The sequence below is a fragment of the Myotis daubentonii genome, chromosome 2 (genome assembly GCF_963259705.1).
Source record: "Myotis daubentonii chromosome 2, mMyoDau2.1, whole genome shotgun sequence".
Lineage (NCBI taxonomy): Eukaryota > Metazoa > Chordata > Mammalia > Chiroptera > Vespertilionidae > Myotis > Myotis daubentonii.
In genome coordinates, this window is record NC_081841.1 from 181,531 (window position 1) to 194,143 (window position 12,613).

Consider the following 12,613-nt stretch of genomic DNA (forward strand, 5'->3'; position numbering starts at 1 on the left):
ACCAGAAAGGAGGCTCCCCTGTCTGCTGAGACTGTCCCCCGAGTTCAAGCCACACCCGCACCCAGGGTGGGAGAGGACGGTCGTCCTCCCACCCTCCCACTGCCCGGGGGCTCTGCTGGGATGCTCTTGGGAGCAGAAACGGGTGCTTGTGTCTCAGCTGCATTCGTGTGATGGCCCTCCTCCTGCAGGCTCTCGTGTGCACACACGTGCACGCACAGTATGTGCCACACGAGCACGCACTTTTATACACTTATCGTCGCCCCAGATGCTGCCATAATGTCCACCAGCCCTGCCCTGTCTTCTTTGCTGTTGATTTTAAAGTCAGCCCCTTTGTCCTCTCCCCAGGCCAGGACCTCCTTGGGCTCCATGTCCTCTGGAAGGAGCTGAGTGGGAACTGACAGACAGACAGACATGTTGCCTCATCCTGGCTGGTTTGGTTGTGGATAGAGCATCGGCTGAAGGGTTCCAGGTTCAATTCTGGTCAAGGGCACAGGCCCGGGTTGTGAGCTTGATCCCCAGTAGGGGACGTGCAGGAGGCAGCCGATCAATGGTCCTGTATCATCATTGATGTTTTTCTCTCTCTCCCTCTCCCTTCCTCTCTGAAATCAATAAAGAAATATTTAAAAAACAACAACAGCCCCCGTCAGATAGGGTGTCAGTCTGCGGACCGAAGGGTCCCAGTTCAGTTCCAGTCAAGGGCAGGCACCTCAGTTGCAGACGCCTCCCTGGCCAGGGCCCTGGTGGGGGCTCATGTGGGAGGCAACCAATCGATGTGTTTCCCTCACGTGGATGTTTCTGTCTCTCCCTCTCTTCCGCTCTCCCTGAAAATCAATAGGAAACATCCTCAGGCGAGGATTAAACAACAACAATAACGAAGATGCCTCCGTGGGTCCCCTCAGGTGTGGACCCAAGACAGGCTCCCACCACCCTCCCTGCTGACTCCTGGCCTCACCTCTCTCGCAAGTGACCAGAAGGGGGAGCAAGAGGGGCCGTTTCCATGGGATATTTCATTTCGCCTCTTCTCAGAATGTTTTTAATTACAAAATTAGTGTGTGCTGTTAGAGCGCCCAGATAATGCCTGCATCTCAGTCAGACGCAGGCAACGCAGCCTGTGTGCCCACACCACCTCCATGTCTACGCGAATCATACGTGTTCAACTTGGCTCTAATCTGCCTTTCCGTGGCCGATGAGTCTTGTCACCACGCTACCCCACGGCCTGGGGTAGGAGCAGCAATAACAGAGGGGACAGCCCCTCCTTTGCGTGAAGATCCTCCACAGGGCGGTCACAACTGTGTGGCCCAAGGCCTGCTCCCCCCAGAAAGGAGAGACCCCCGGGGGAAAGGGTTGGGCTGTTACCTGAGCAGACAGGCAGTCAGGATCCTGCTGGAGAGAGCAGTTGGGGGGGGGGGGGGGGCGCGCAGGGTTCCATAGCAAGAGCAGTAACACTTTGTCATCACTTTGCAAACACTCAGCAACAAGGAAGGAGCAGCCAACTCGATGCTGAGGGTCCAGAGCCTGCCGTCCCCGGAAAGCACCAATTCCTTTTAGGTCTCCCCAAAAAGGAACTTACTGGGAAGGTGTTGGGAACTCCCAGAGGGGGAAGAAGGCAAGCCCGGGGCACCTCAGAGGTGGGGGCAGGTGACTGGACACCCTTCCCTGGAGGTCACTTCTGGGCAGGAGGGGGCTGTAGGCCCCACAGGAATGGGGTGCTCCCTGGGGACGGCAGGCTCCGGACACTCAGCCGCTCGTGCGGTTGTGACAACAGAATGGTAACTGGTACAGAAGAGCATTATATACTAACCCGATCCCAGCAAAGGGAGGGGAGGGGAGCGAGACACAACCCTGGCAGCCAGGGGCCGGAGGCCGAGTGTTGTGTAGAGGACGGACGGACGGACGGGCGGCGGGGGGTGCTGCTTCCTGGGTCCTCCTGCTCCTACCCTGCCCCCCTCTGAGGACATGTCCCCCTGGGGAGGAGCCTGCTGACCTCAGTCCCTGAGAGTGGGCTCGTGGCGGGAGGGCCAGGGAAGCCCTTTCTATAGAAGCTGAAGGGCACCGTGGGAAATGGTCAGCTTTTGTCTTCCTGTTCTCTGCGCAGAGTTTTTAAATACCAATTTTAACGTCTAAGCAGGCTGCTGCCCTCTCCCACACGCTCACAAGCGTGCACACACACTCGTTATGCGCACAATCATGACGCACACACACACAATCATGACTCGCACACACACACACACACACGCACGACCTGAGCCCTGCGGTTCCCGGCACACCCCCTCCTCAGCCCGGCACTCCAGTGCGGGTGCCCAGCACTCTCTCTCCAGCCAATTGAGTGTATCAGGGAAAATCCCCAGGGGCCCAGTGTGGCACCCCGGGACCCCTGGCATGATCTCAGAGAGCACTGATGGGTGAAGCTTCTCCTGATTCCGTCACCCAGGGGTCTGGGTGCCCACTGCCATGGGCAGCACCTGGGCCCCCGGCCCATTATGTGTCCCCCAGAAACAGACAGGGTCACACCAAGCAGAGAGTTTATTGAGGTGCTGGACTGCGGGGAGTTTGCAGCGGCAAAGCAGACGCTGGTGTGGCGGGGCATGGGGCGGGGCACCCTTCTCTGAGCAAAGTCTGGGGCTGGGATGAGCCTCAAGAACTACTAGCAACCTCAAGGCCCTTCTGGGGACCCCCTCCCTGCTTCCCCCTGAGCTCCGCATGGGGCAGTGTGGGGGTCCCTCTCTTTGTCCCTGTAGTCAGGGAAGGGGTGACCCCTGGAGATTCACTATAAAAATTAAAATTCCTTTTAAATTACTGGGGAGGGGCAGGAGGGACTACCTGGGAGCCTGATGCCACAGTCACCTAGCGCCTCGCCTTCCTCCACACCCCTCCCAGCTCTGACCCCAGAGGAAAGGGCAGAGGGCCGAGTTTGCAGGCACGGGGGCAGAGACAGACAGAGGAGGAGGCACACGGAGAGAAAGAAGGTCAGAGGGAAAGCGGGGGACAGGCCCCTGTGGAGTGAGCAAGGAGAGCCCCCGAGACCCCAATCCAGTCCTTGCCAAAGCCGGCGGCCTCTGAGGTACCCCGCCTCGCGGCACCTGGCGCAGAGTGTGGGCGGCTACTCCAGGTAGATGTCCTCTGTGGGGCAGGCGTACTCCAGGTGCTCCTGGTAGTACTCCAGGAAGGCGCGGCTGGGGAGACAGCGCCGGCCAGGCCATCAGGGCCGCCCGCAGCGTCCCTCCCACCGCTGGGCCTGCCCGTACCGAGGGGTCACTCTTCAGTCGTCCTGGTCATACAGGCCTTACCCCCCATTCCCACCCATCCTCCCACCCAGGCACTGTGCCTGTACCTTCACACTCCCAGGATCCCCCAGCTCCCGCTCAAAGTTCCCACCCACCTCTACTGCTTCTCTTCCGAACTTCCCTTTCCCTGTCTGCCCAAACCCACCCCCACTCCTTCCTCTGTCCCCAAATCTCAGCTCCGGGCCCATCTCCCCAGCGGCACTCCCGGACCTGGCTGGCCCCCGGCTGGTCCCGCCCTCACCCCTCCAGCCCCACTCACCCCACGCTCTGGGCCACAGGCCTCATGGACTCCTGGGAGACAAAGACGTGGCAGGCAAAGCGGCTGAGCAGAGGGTGTTTCGTGATGAAGCCGAAGTAGCTAGAGGGGCAGCGTGGGGCCGTCAGAGCGGGGCAGTCGCCGCGGCCCCCAGTGATCGGGCCCGAGGGCTCGGGCAGAGGGTGGGACAGGAGAAATGTGTGGGTCACACGACTGAAGGATGCAAAGGCTCCAGGGCCCAGCCCCAGCGCAGGCACCTCGGGGAGTGATGGTATTAACTTCTCCTCCTCAGGGATGTCCAGCTGCCACTTCCTTCTGGGAGCCCGTGCTACGGCTCCACCCGGGGCCAGCCCTGGACCACAGACCACAGCGAGGCCTCGCCCCTGCCTCCGGATGCATCTCAGCCGGATCACACCTGGCGTGTGTCACCTGACACCCACAGCTGCTCTCTGAGCTCTAACGTGAGGCCGGACGGTGGCCCCCTCCTCAGCAACACCCTCTTCCTGGAGAACCTGCACCTGGCTGTATTCATCTCGCCCCCGCCTGACTCTGCTTCATTTCTGCCTGTCCTCTCACCCAAGACATCAGTGAAAATCACTCCAGAGCATCCCGCAGCCAGAGACTTGAGACCCCCCACTGTGGCCAATCGATCCACGTTGATTGAACTGGGGTCTGTGGTTCCTCCAGACGGGAACCTGTGGCAGCCTCACAGCTGGTTGTCCATGAGCACATGGCAGCCTCGTCTCAGAGGCCCTGGTCAAAATCTCATAGAGCCCTGGCCGGTGTGGCTCAGTGGACAGTGTCGGCCTGCGGACTGAGGGGTCCCAGGTTCAATTCCGGTCAAGGGAAAAATATCCTCAGGTGAGGATTAACAACAACAACAAAATCTCATTCATAGTCGCCAACACCCAGGTGCTGCTTACCAAGCACCGGGCACCATTCTAAGCACTTGAGATTATTCACTCCCGGGCTCCTCACGGCAGCCCCTTGAGATGAGGCAGCTACGGCACAGAGAGGGTGGGAAACGTGCCGAGGACACACAGCCAGTCGTGATCTCCAAGGCCTCATCCAAGCACAACGGGCCGCACAGGCCTGTTCTGCCACCAACCTCACCACAAAGCAAGCTAACCTGTCGGCAAATGTGACTTCCTAACTGTGTCAGCTCTGGGCCAGGCTGAGTCTCTCCTCCCCCACTGCCTCCACATCTGGATCCAGAACCACTGGCCTGACTGCCCTTTTCTCAAGGACTCGAACCTGGTCTCTTTCTAGCCTGGAGGCCCCAGCTGGGCAGCCAGTTTCTCTCTGTTGAGAAATAAGGGTGTTCTTGTTCCCCTGTGGTTGGTGCTGTCCTCGGCCCCCATCCACATGTCTGGTCTGAGCCCAGGCACTCTGTCCAGCCCTCCACTCCTCAGAGCAACCTCCACACGGTGGACCCCACCACACCATCTCTGTCCTCAGTGGACGCCGCCAGACTGGCCCTGACCTGCTGACGGTTGGCCTCAGCACCTGTTGCCAGCCCCGCCCCAGCAACGTGTCCTTCCTCCAGCAGCCCGCATCCTTGTGAGCCCCTGGCGGCCTGTCTCTCTGGTTACCTCCTCTCATCTCCTTCCTCCAGGACATGGGGACCCAGTGGGCAGCAGTCAGGCTGGGCAGGAAGCCTGCACCCTCACCCCCGCTGGGGACAATGCTGGTGCAGTCCCTCCCCTTTCACGCCTGACACTTCTTGCTCTGCCTGGCTGTCTCGTCCCCTCATGGCCGCAGTCGTCCACCTGCTCTGAACCGAGACCTTCCCTCGGGTCTCTCCCACACCCCAGACCCACGTGACCCTGGCCGCCTCCGCCTCCCTGCATCTGCGGATGAGCATGGTGCCTCCAGGCTGCCGGCCCTTGACCTGGCAAGTGGTTACTATCAGCCCTTCACCCAGAGAGCACGTCTGCGGCTACCTCCCATCCACCCGGGCCCTGCCAGTTCCACCTCCCCAGTGCCCCCAGGACACAGCACCTGGATGACCTCAGCAGCTACCTGGCCCACACCTGGGTCCAGCCACTCTGCACAGCAGCCAGAGCCAGCTGGTCAACCCGACTGTGTCACCCTGTGGCCGGTGGGATCAAGTACAAGCTCCTTGGCATGGGCAGAAAGGCACAGGTACCCCTGTGTCCCTCCAGCCGCCCCCAGCTACTCCCTGAGAATCCCCCTGCCCTTGCCCGCCCCCTGGAAGACCCTGTCGCCATCAGACGTGCCTCCCAAGCATGCAGAGTGGTCTTTAGTCACCTCCTGAACCCCAAACCCCACCGCTCCCTGCAGTCTGCTCGTGGGAGCCCCACACAGACATTCCCCCAGACCCCACGAGGCTTCCAGCACCCACTCATCTGTGTGCCTGTCTGTCTGCACCCAGACCAGATGGGAGCCTGTCTGGCCTGTGTCCCCCGGGCCCGGGGGCCGCCCTCCGGGGTGGCGAGGGGAGGCCGGGGGTGGTGGCGAGGGGAGGCGGGGGGGGGGTGGCGAGGGGAGGCCTGGGGGGGGGTGGCGAGGGGAGGCCTGGGGGGGGTGGCGAGGGGAGGCCGGGGGGGGGTGGCGAGGGGGGGCCAGGGGGTGGCGAGGGGAGGCCGGGGGGGGGTGGCGAGGGGGGGCCGGGGGGGTGGCGAGGGGGCGGGGCGCTCACCAGCTGTTGCGAGGGTGGCAGCCGCAGAAGGAGATGTTCTTCATCTGGAAGAAGTGGCTGCAGGGCTGGAACTGGAGCCGAGGGCAGAGGCCGGTTAGACGGGCGTCGCCCAGAGCCTCTCCTGCCACCCCGGCTGGGCGTCCCTGTCAGACCGCCCGCCTCCCTGTGCCTCGGCCCCCGCACCCCACCTCAGGTCCACCGCTCAGACTCAGCTTGACCCCCCGAAGAGAAATCTCGAGGTCACAGGAGGCAGGGGGACGCAGGTGGACAGTCAGTTTCCGGGCAGTGGCGATCTGGGGGAGAAGCCAGAGGAGAAGGGGTCCCAGGGCTCCCGTTCGGGTTGCAGGTTCTCAGGGCTGATTCTGGAGCATGTGGGCCAGCGTCCTGGCCGTTTCTCAGTCTTGGCACCGCCAGTCACCTCTCTGCACTCAGCCGCCCTGGGCTTCCTTCCTGCCCTGCAGCCAGGACCACGCCCTCCCCCTGCCCAGCCCTCCCTGCCTGTCCCCGTGGCCTGACTGGGGGTCTCAGGGACAGGACTGTCCTGCTCAACCACAGGACCAGCAGATGAGCTGCTGGTCACTAACTGCCCACTGAGTCCATGACGAGTGAGCAAATGACCCTCAGGAAGGCTCGGTGAGAGCTGGTCTGGGTTTTCAGACAAGAAAAAGCGGATGGGCTACAGGAAGGTGGAGGCCCCACGGAACCTGCCCAGAGACACCAAGGTGATGAGGGACAGCGGTGAGCTGGGTGGGAGCTGCCCCGAGGCCCCTCTAACCCTCTGTGGAGGTCTCGTCCCTCTGGGGGCTCGGGGGCCCCACCTCACACTGACCTTCTGCATGGCTGCACACAGGATGCCGTTGCCCTGGTGACAGGGCACCTCCACGGAGCCCAGGAACTGCACGTCGAAGCGTTCCACCCAGCAGGGGCTCCGCTTGCTCCCTGGGGGGTCACAAGGGGCCCAGGTCAGGGGAGTTGAGGGTCTGAGGGGACAAGATGCTCCTCGGAGACAGGCCTCACCCAGCAAGTCCTTGGCAGGGCCGGGCACCGCGTGGGCATAGAAGGCAGGGAAGACCCCGCGCTCCCCTGTGCGCATGTTGAAGCCGCGGAACCAGAAGTCGTCCTCCTCAGCCTCCACCAGCACCGGGTCATCCACGTCCAGCTCCAGCTCATCAGGGTGGCGAGGGATGAACCTGCAGGCCAGGGGCGGGTGGGTCAGGTGGGCCGGGGTGGGGGGGCGGACTGTGGGCCGGGGTCCACCATGTCCCATCGCGTCTGTCGATGGATGACCAGACAGAGGCTGTACCTGAAGACAGCCCGATGGGTTTGCTCTCTCTCCTCCCCGTTCACCAAACAGGAAAAGAGGCCAAAGGACTCGGTGCCTGAGGAAGAGACGGGAGACAGCTGCTCGGAAAGGGGCGGCAAGTACTTCCAGGCCTGGCCAGGTTCCCCTCCCAGATGCTTGGTCCTGAGTCAGGGAGGGAGGCAGAGCCCGCCCACCCGTCCCCAGCCCATCAGGGATCTGGGGGAAACCCAAGGCCATCTCCTGGGCTTCCAGCCCCCACCCCTGCTGGACATCCCTGTCAGACCCCCCAGCCTCCCCACCCCTCGGCCCCTACACCCCACCTCGGGTCCACCCGCCAAAGAGAATCCTCGGGCCCTGGGCCTTCCGGGGACCCCTGGGACCTGGAGCCACCCCCTCCCCCTCCACTCACTGGAGGACCGCGAGGTGCTGTTGACAAAGACATTGAGGAACTTTTTGGAGAAGGTGAGGTCCGGGCTGTCCGGGGAGGCGCCCTCGGGGCCCTGCCCCTCGTCCAGCAAGGTGGCCGCCTCGTCCTCGCTGGCCTCCTCGCTGTCCTCCCCGCTGCCCAGGCCGCAGCGCCGCAGGCTCACCAGCTCCAGCTGCGTGTGCTCGTCCACCACCAGCGTGTACTTGACCGCGTCGTACACCAGCGAGGCGTCCAGTGCGACCTCGGGGCCCGCAGCCCTGCCCCCCCGGGGCCCCGCCTGGTCCTCGGCCTCCTCCTCCTCCTCTTCGTCCTCATCCTCCTCGGAGCAGGCAGCGGAGCAGGCACGGCCCGGCCGGGCGGCTCGGCCCGGGGCCGCCCACAGCGGCGTGATGGTGTCGCGGGTGGGGTTACTGAGGAAGAGGCAGGGCCCGGGCTGCGCGGTGCCGGCCCGGGGCGCCGGGGGCGCAGGGGGCGGCGGCCCACACAGGGTCTCCATGTCCACCAGCTCCACGCCGCCCGGGCCTGCAGCCTCGGGGGCCCCGCCGGCCGGCGACCCGGGCTCCCCCGGAGGACGCGGCGCGGGGGACAGGCACTGGCCGGGGCAGAGGATGGGTGAGGAGCCCTCGGAGATCATGCGGCTCACGAGGTTGCTGAGCAGCCAGGGCGAGTCGGCGTCCTCGCTGAGGTCCGGCTCGGACTCGGAGCCGGACTCGTACTCGCTGTTGGTGTCCTCGGGGCCCACGGGCAGGAAGGCGGGGCGGCGCGGGGGCAAGGGCTCGGCCTCGGGCTCGGCCTCGGCCTCGGGCTCCGAGGCAGGCGAGGACGCCTCCTCGATGGAGTTGGTGAGGTGCGAGGAGCGGCCGCTGCTGCTGCTCAGCTCCAGCTCCGTCTCCGAGATGGACGAGATCATGCGCCCCAAGTGCGCGGCGCCCGCCTCCGCCTCCGAGTCGGAGCCCGGCGAGGACAGCTCCTGGCTGCTTCGCCGGCCGCGCTCCCCGCTGGTGCCGCTGCCCAGGTCAACCTCAATGCCGGGGTCCGAGGAGGGCGAGGCCTCACTGGGCGCTGGGGGGCCCGGGGCCCGGTTCCCTTCACAGTCACAACCTGGGCCCACAGGCGACTGCGCCCCGTGGGGACGGGCGGCGGTGGGCGGGCGCGGGGCAGACGGCTCTGCGGGCGGGAGGGGACCTCGGTCAGCAGGCTCACCGGCCTCCGCTCCTCCCTCCCTGCCTCCTGGGCCTCCACAGTCCTGCTCACCTTGGAGTGGCTCCTGGGCGGGTGAGCACAGCACTGTCTCCTGCCAGGAGGCTGGGGGCCCTGGGGCGAAGCCCCCATTGTTGTTCAGGGAGTCCTGCAGGGGGACAGAGCGGCTCTCAGGAGGGGCTCCAGCTGGAGGTGAGGGTGGGGGGAGGAGCCACAGGCTGCCATGGGCAGCAGAGTCCGGGATGGTGGGCCTGGGCACTCACCTGGGCTCCCAGGGGAGTCAGGTGCAGTGTGGTGGGCCTGTGCTTGTGGGGCTCCTCCAGGGAGGGGGAGGGGATCAGCAGCTCCAGAGTACCGGCTTCTGAGCCAGGTCTTTCCCCCTTCTTGTCCTCTCCTTCTTTCTCCTCTTCTTCCTCATCCTCTTCCTCCTCCTCCTCCTCCTCTTCATTGTCATCGATCATCTCAAACTCCTGGAAGTCATCCTGGAAGGAGCAGATGGGGTGCAGCTGCTCCGAGCGCCCCAGAGACAGGCTGTCCTGCAGGAAGGAGGGACAGGGCAGAGCTGGGTGAGTGTGGGACAGTGGCTTGGGGTCCTGGGTGTCAGAAAAGGGAAAGGCAGGCCCTAGCCGGAGTGGCTCAGTGGTTGAGCATCGACCTATGAACCAGGAGGTCACCGTTCAATTCCCTGTCAGGGCACATGCCTGGGGTTGTGGGCTCGATCCCCAGTAGGGGGCGTGCAGGAGGCAGCCCACCAGTGATTCTCATCATTGATGTTTCTATCTCTCCCTCTCCCTTCCTCTCTGAAATCAATAAAAGTATATTTTTTTAAAAAAAGAAGAAAAGGAGAAGGCAGGAAGCTATAAGTCAAGGAAAAGAAACCTCCAGGTCTCTGCTCCCCAACAGAGCAGTTTTTGTGGGTTTTGTTTTTTTTTTTAATCTGCTTGAGATACGTAAGGATCGCTCTGGCTATTGGTCAGGGCCTGCATGACAGAGATCCTCAGAGTGGCCCCAACCCAGCTGCCGACTCCTCTCACCACCCGACCCCATCACCTTCAGCACCACCACTCTTCTCTGCAGAGCAATTTGACTACAATTCACAATTATTAGACAACATTTGGCCGTCTTCCCCACCAAGCTGCTGGCCCCGCCGGGGCAGAATGTCCATACTGAGCACTGGTGTACCCCACACCCCAGAACAGGACCTACCCACAGCTGAGACTCAGTAAATATCAGACAAATGCAGGAAGGAAGAGACAGCTGGCACCAGGATCCACCAAGCTTGCACCAACCTCAGGGCCTCCGACAGTTAATCCCTGGGGCCGCTCTCTTTTCCATTCCCTCCCACCTCCTCATCAGCCCAGCTCCTGCCCGCCCTCCCTTGGGCATGCTCCTGGGCCATGGCCACTGGAAAGTCTCGGTGGGGTTCTCTTCCCCCTCGCTGTGTCCTCAAGTGGAACCCTGCCCCTGACACTCAGGAGCCATGGCTCTGACATGTCTTTCTCCCCTACAAGGTTATAACTCCTGTGGGCATGGGCCACACCTGTCCTGTTCCCTCAAGCACCTGGAGGTGCCTGGCAGCTGCCACATGGCAGTTGCTCAGAACTGTTCTTGAATGAATGAAAACGGATCATGGAGAGACAGGAGGAGAAAGAAAGGAAGGAGATAGGGGAGGAAGTTTCAGGTGGAGACATGAGGCAGAGAGATGCAGGTGGGGATGGGGCTGGGAAGGAGACAGGTGAGCTGGAAGGAGGGAGATCTTTCTGGGAAGCCCTCTGGGCACAGAGGGCACATGAAGCATGGGCATATCCGTTCCCCCAAGCTAGTCCACGGATGGGGGTCAAGGGAGGACCATTGGGGAAGACCCTGGAGCAGGGCCTACAGTCTGTTGGAGAAAGAGATGTGACTTCCAGGAAGTTCCCAGGCCAAAGGCCCAAAGGAAGGAGGAACCAGAGGATCTCTTGCTTCAAGGCTGAGTGCAGACCTACCCTAAAACCCCAAGTGAAACCTAAGCGGGGCCTACGTGAGGCTCCCCGGGAGAGGGTTTAAGCTCCCGTCCCTCCCTACCTTCTCGCAGTGGTCCGAGTCATAGCTGAGGCCCAGGCCACAGTCATCGGTGATCTCAGACAGGTCTTCATCGTCAAATTCTTCCAGGCTTATGTCCTGAGGAGGCCTGGAGAGGAGACTCGGTCAGGGAGCAAGGACAGGGCTCCCGGGAGAGCTGGCAACCCTGGGTGCCCTGGCTGGGAGCTGGGCCCAGGGGGGGCCATGGGAAACCCAGCTCCTAGACCCCAGGGTCTCCACAGCCCCCAACTTCCAGATCCACGTCCTGCTGTCATTGTGAAACCCAACCTCTGTTCTCCAGGGGATTCCCCCCTATCTGAGCCATGACCAGCCCAGAGGGGCCACCTGTCCCTCTGCCCTCCTCCCAGTCCTCCTCCGTGGGCTCAGCCCAGGCCGCTCTGGGTGGATGCGGAGCGTCAGGGGAGTTAGGCTGAGCAGAGGGGGGAGGGGAGCTGAGGCTGCGGCCGCAGAAGCAGGGGGAGGGGTCGCCCCTGTTCAAGGAGCCAGTCTGGCCACTTTGTCTCTCTTCTCCTGCCCGGGCAGGCCCTCTCCCCCAGGTCCCTTCCCCCGGGGCCAGGTTTGATTTCAGCTCCCGTCCCCGAGCCCGCAAGCCAGGCCTGGCCTCCACAGAAGAGCGGCCCCGCAAGGCCAAAAGGACAGACACTCGCGGAGGACGGCTCCTGCCTGGCCAGGCCGCCCCCGAGGCTGCGCCAGGGCCTGCACCCTCCGCCCGGGCGAGCCCGCAGGGCTGGTGCGGCACGGATTCCGGAGGGGAGGGGGGCTGAGCAAGGGGGAGCTGGGGAGACACACAGCGGAGGGTGGCACTGGGGCCGGAGGGGGTGAAGGACAGACACGGGGAGACCCCGCACAGAGGGCGGCGCGGTCAGCAGTGCAGGCCTTGGGCCGGCGGGGGCCTGGGCTGGGGTTCCCGCAGGCGGTGCGGAGCGGTGGGGGGAGGGCGGCGGACGGTGGCGGGTCGGGAGGGGGCCGGGAGGACCGCGGGGAGGGGAGGCGAGAGCCCGCCAGGCCCGGTACCTGCAGCCGGGCGGCGACAGCGAGTGGAAGGTGGAGAGAGAAAACATCTCCGCGCGGTCCGCCATCTTCTCCGGGGAGAGGCCTGCGGGGGAGGGAGGCGCCCCGCGTGGCCCCCTCGTCCCCGGCTCCCCCCTCACCTCGTGACACGCCCTGCGACACCCCGCCCGCGACACCCCTCGACACCCCGCAGGACACGGCGGCGGAGCGAGCGCCGCAGGGGGAGGGGAGAGGCGGAGGCGGCGGGGAGGGGCGCGGCGAGCTGGTTGGAGGAGCGGCGACGGCTTGACGCGAGGCTCTGGTTGGGGAAGGATCGAGTGCGTGTTTGTCGGGGCGGGGGCGGCTGAGAAGCGGATTGGCGGAGGCGGGGATCGGGTTCCGGCGCAGG

At 63.9% G+C, this 12,613-nt stretch overlaps 1 protein-coding gene across 1 annotated transcript; it reads right to left on the bottom strand.

Annotated features, from left to right (window-relative positions):
* Positions 1–2,508: 2,508 nt before the first annotated feature.
* MAPK8IP2 (mitogen-activated protein kinase 8 interacting protein 2) lies at positions 2,509–12,492 on the bottom strand. The gene is made up of 12 exons (XM_059681262.1): positions 12,229–12,492; positions 11,197–11,302; positions 9,396–9,668; positions 9,187–9,280; positions 7,915–9,099; positions 7,506–7,581; positions 7,220–7,392; positions 7,032–7,141; positions 6,391–6,495; positions 6,203–6,273; positions 3,544–3,642; positions 2,509–3,173 (listed from the first exon to the last, which is right to left on the bottom strand). The coding sequence occupies exons 1-12, from the start codon at positions 12,291–12,293 to the stop codon at positions 3,101–3,103; spliced, it is 2,430 nt and encodes an 809-aa protein (XP_059537245.1). The 5' UTR covers positions 12,294–12,492; the 3' UTR covers positions 2,509–3,100.
* Between the last annotated feature and the right edge of the window lie 121 nt (positions 12,493–12,613).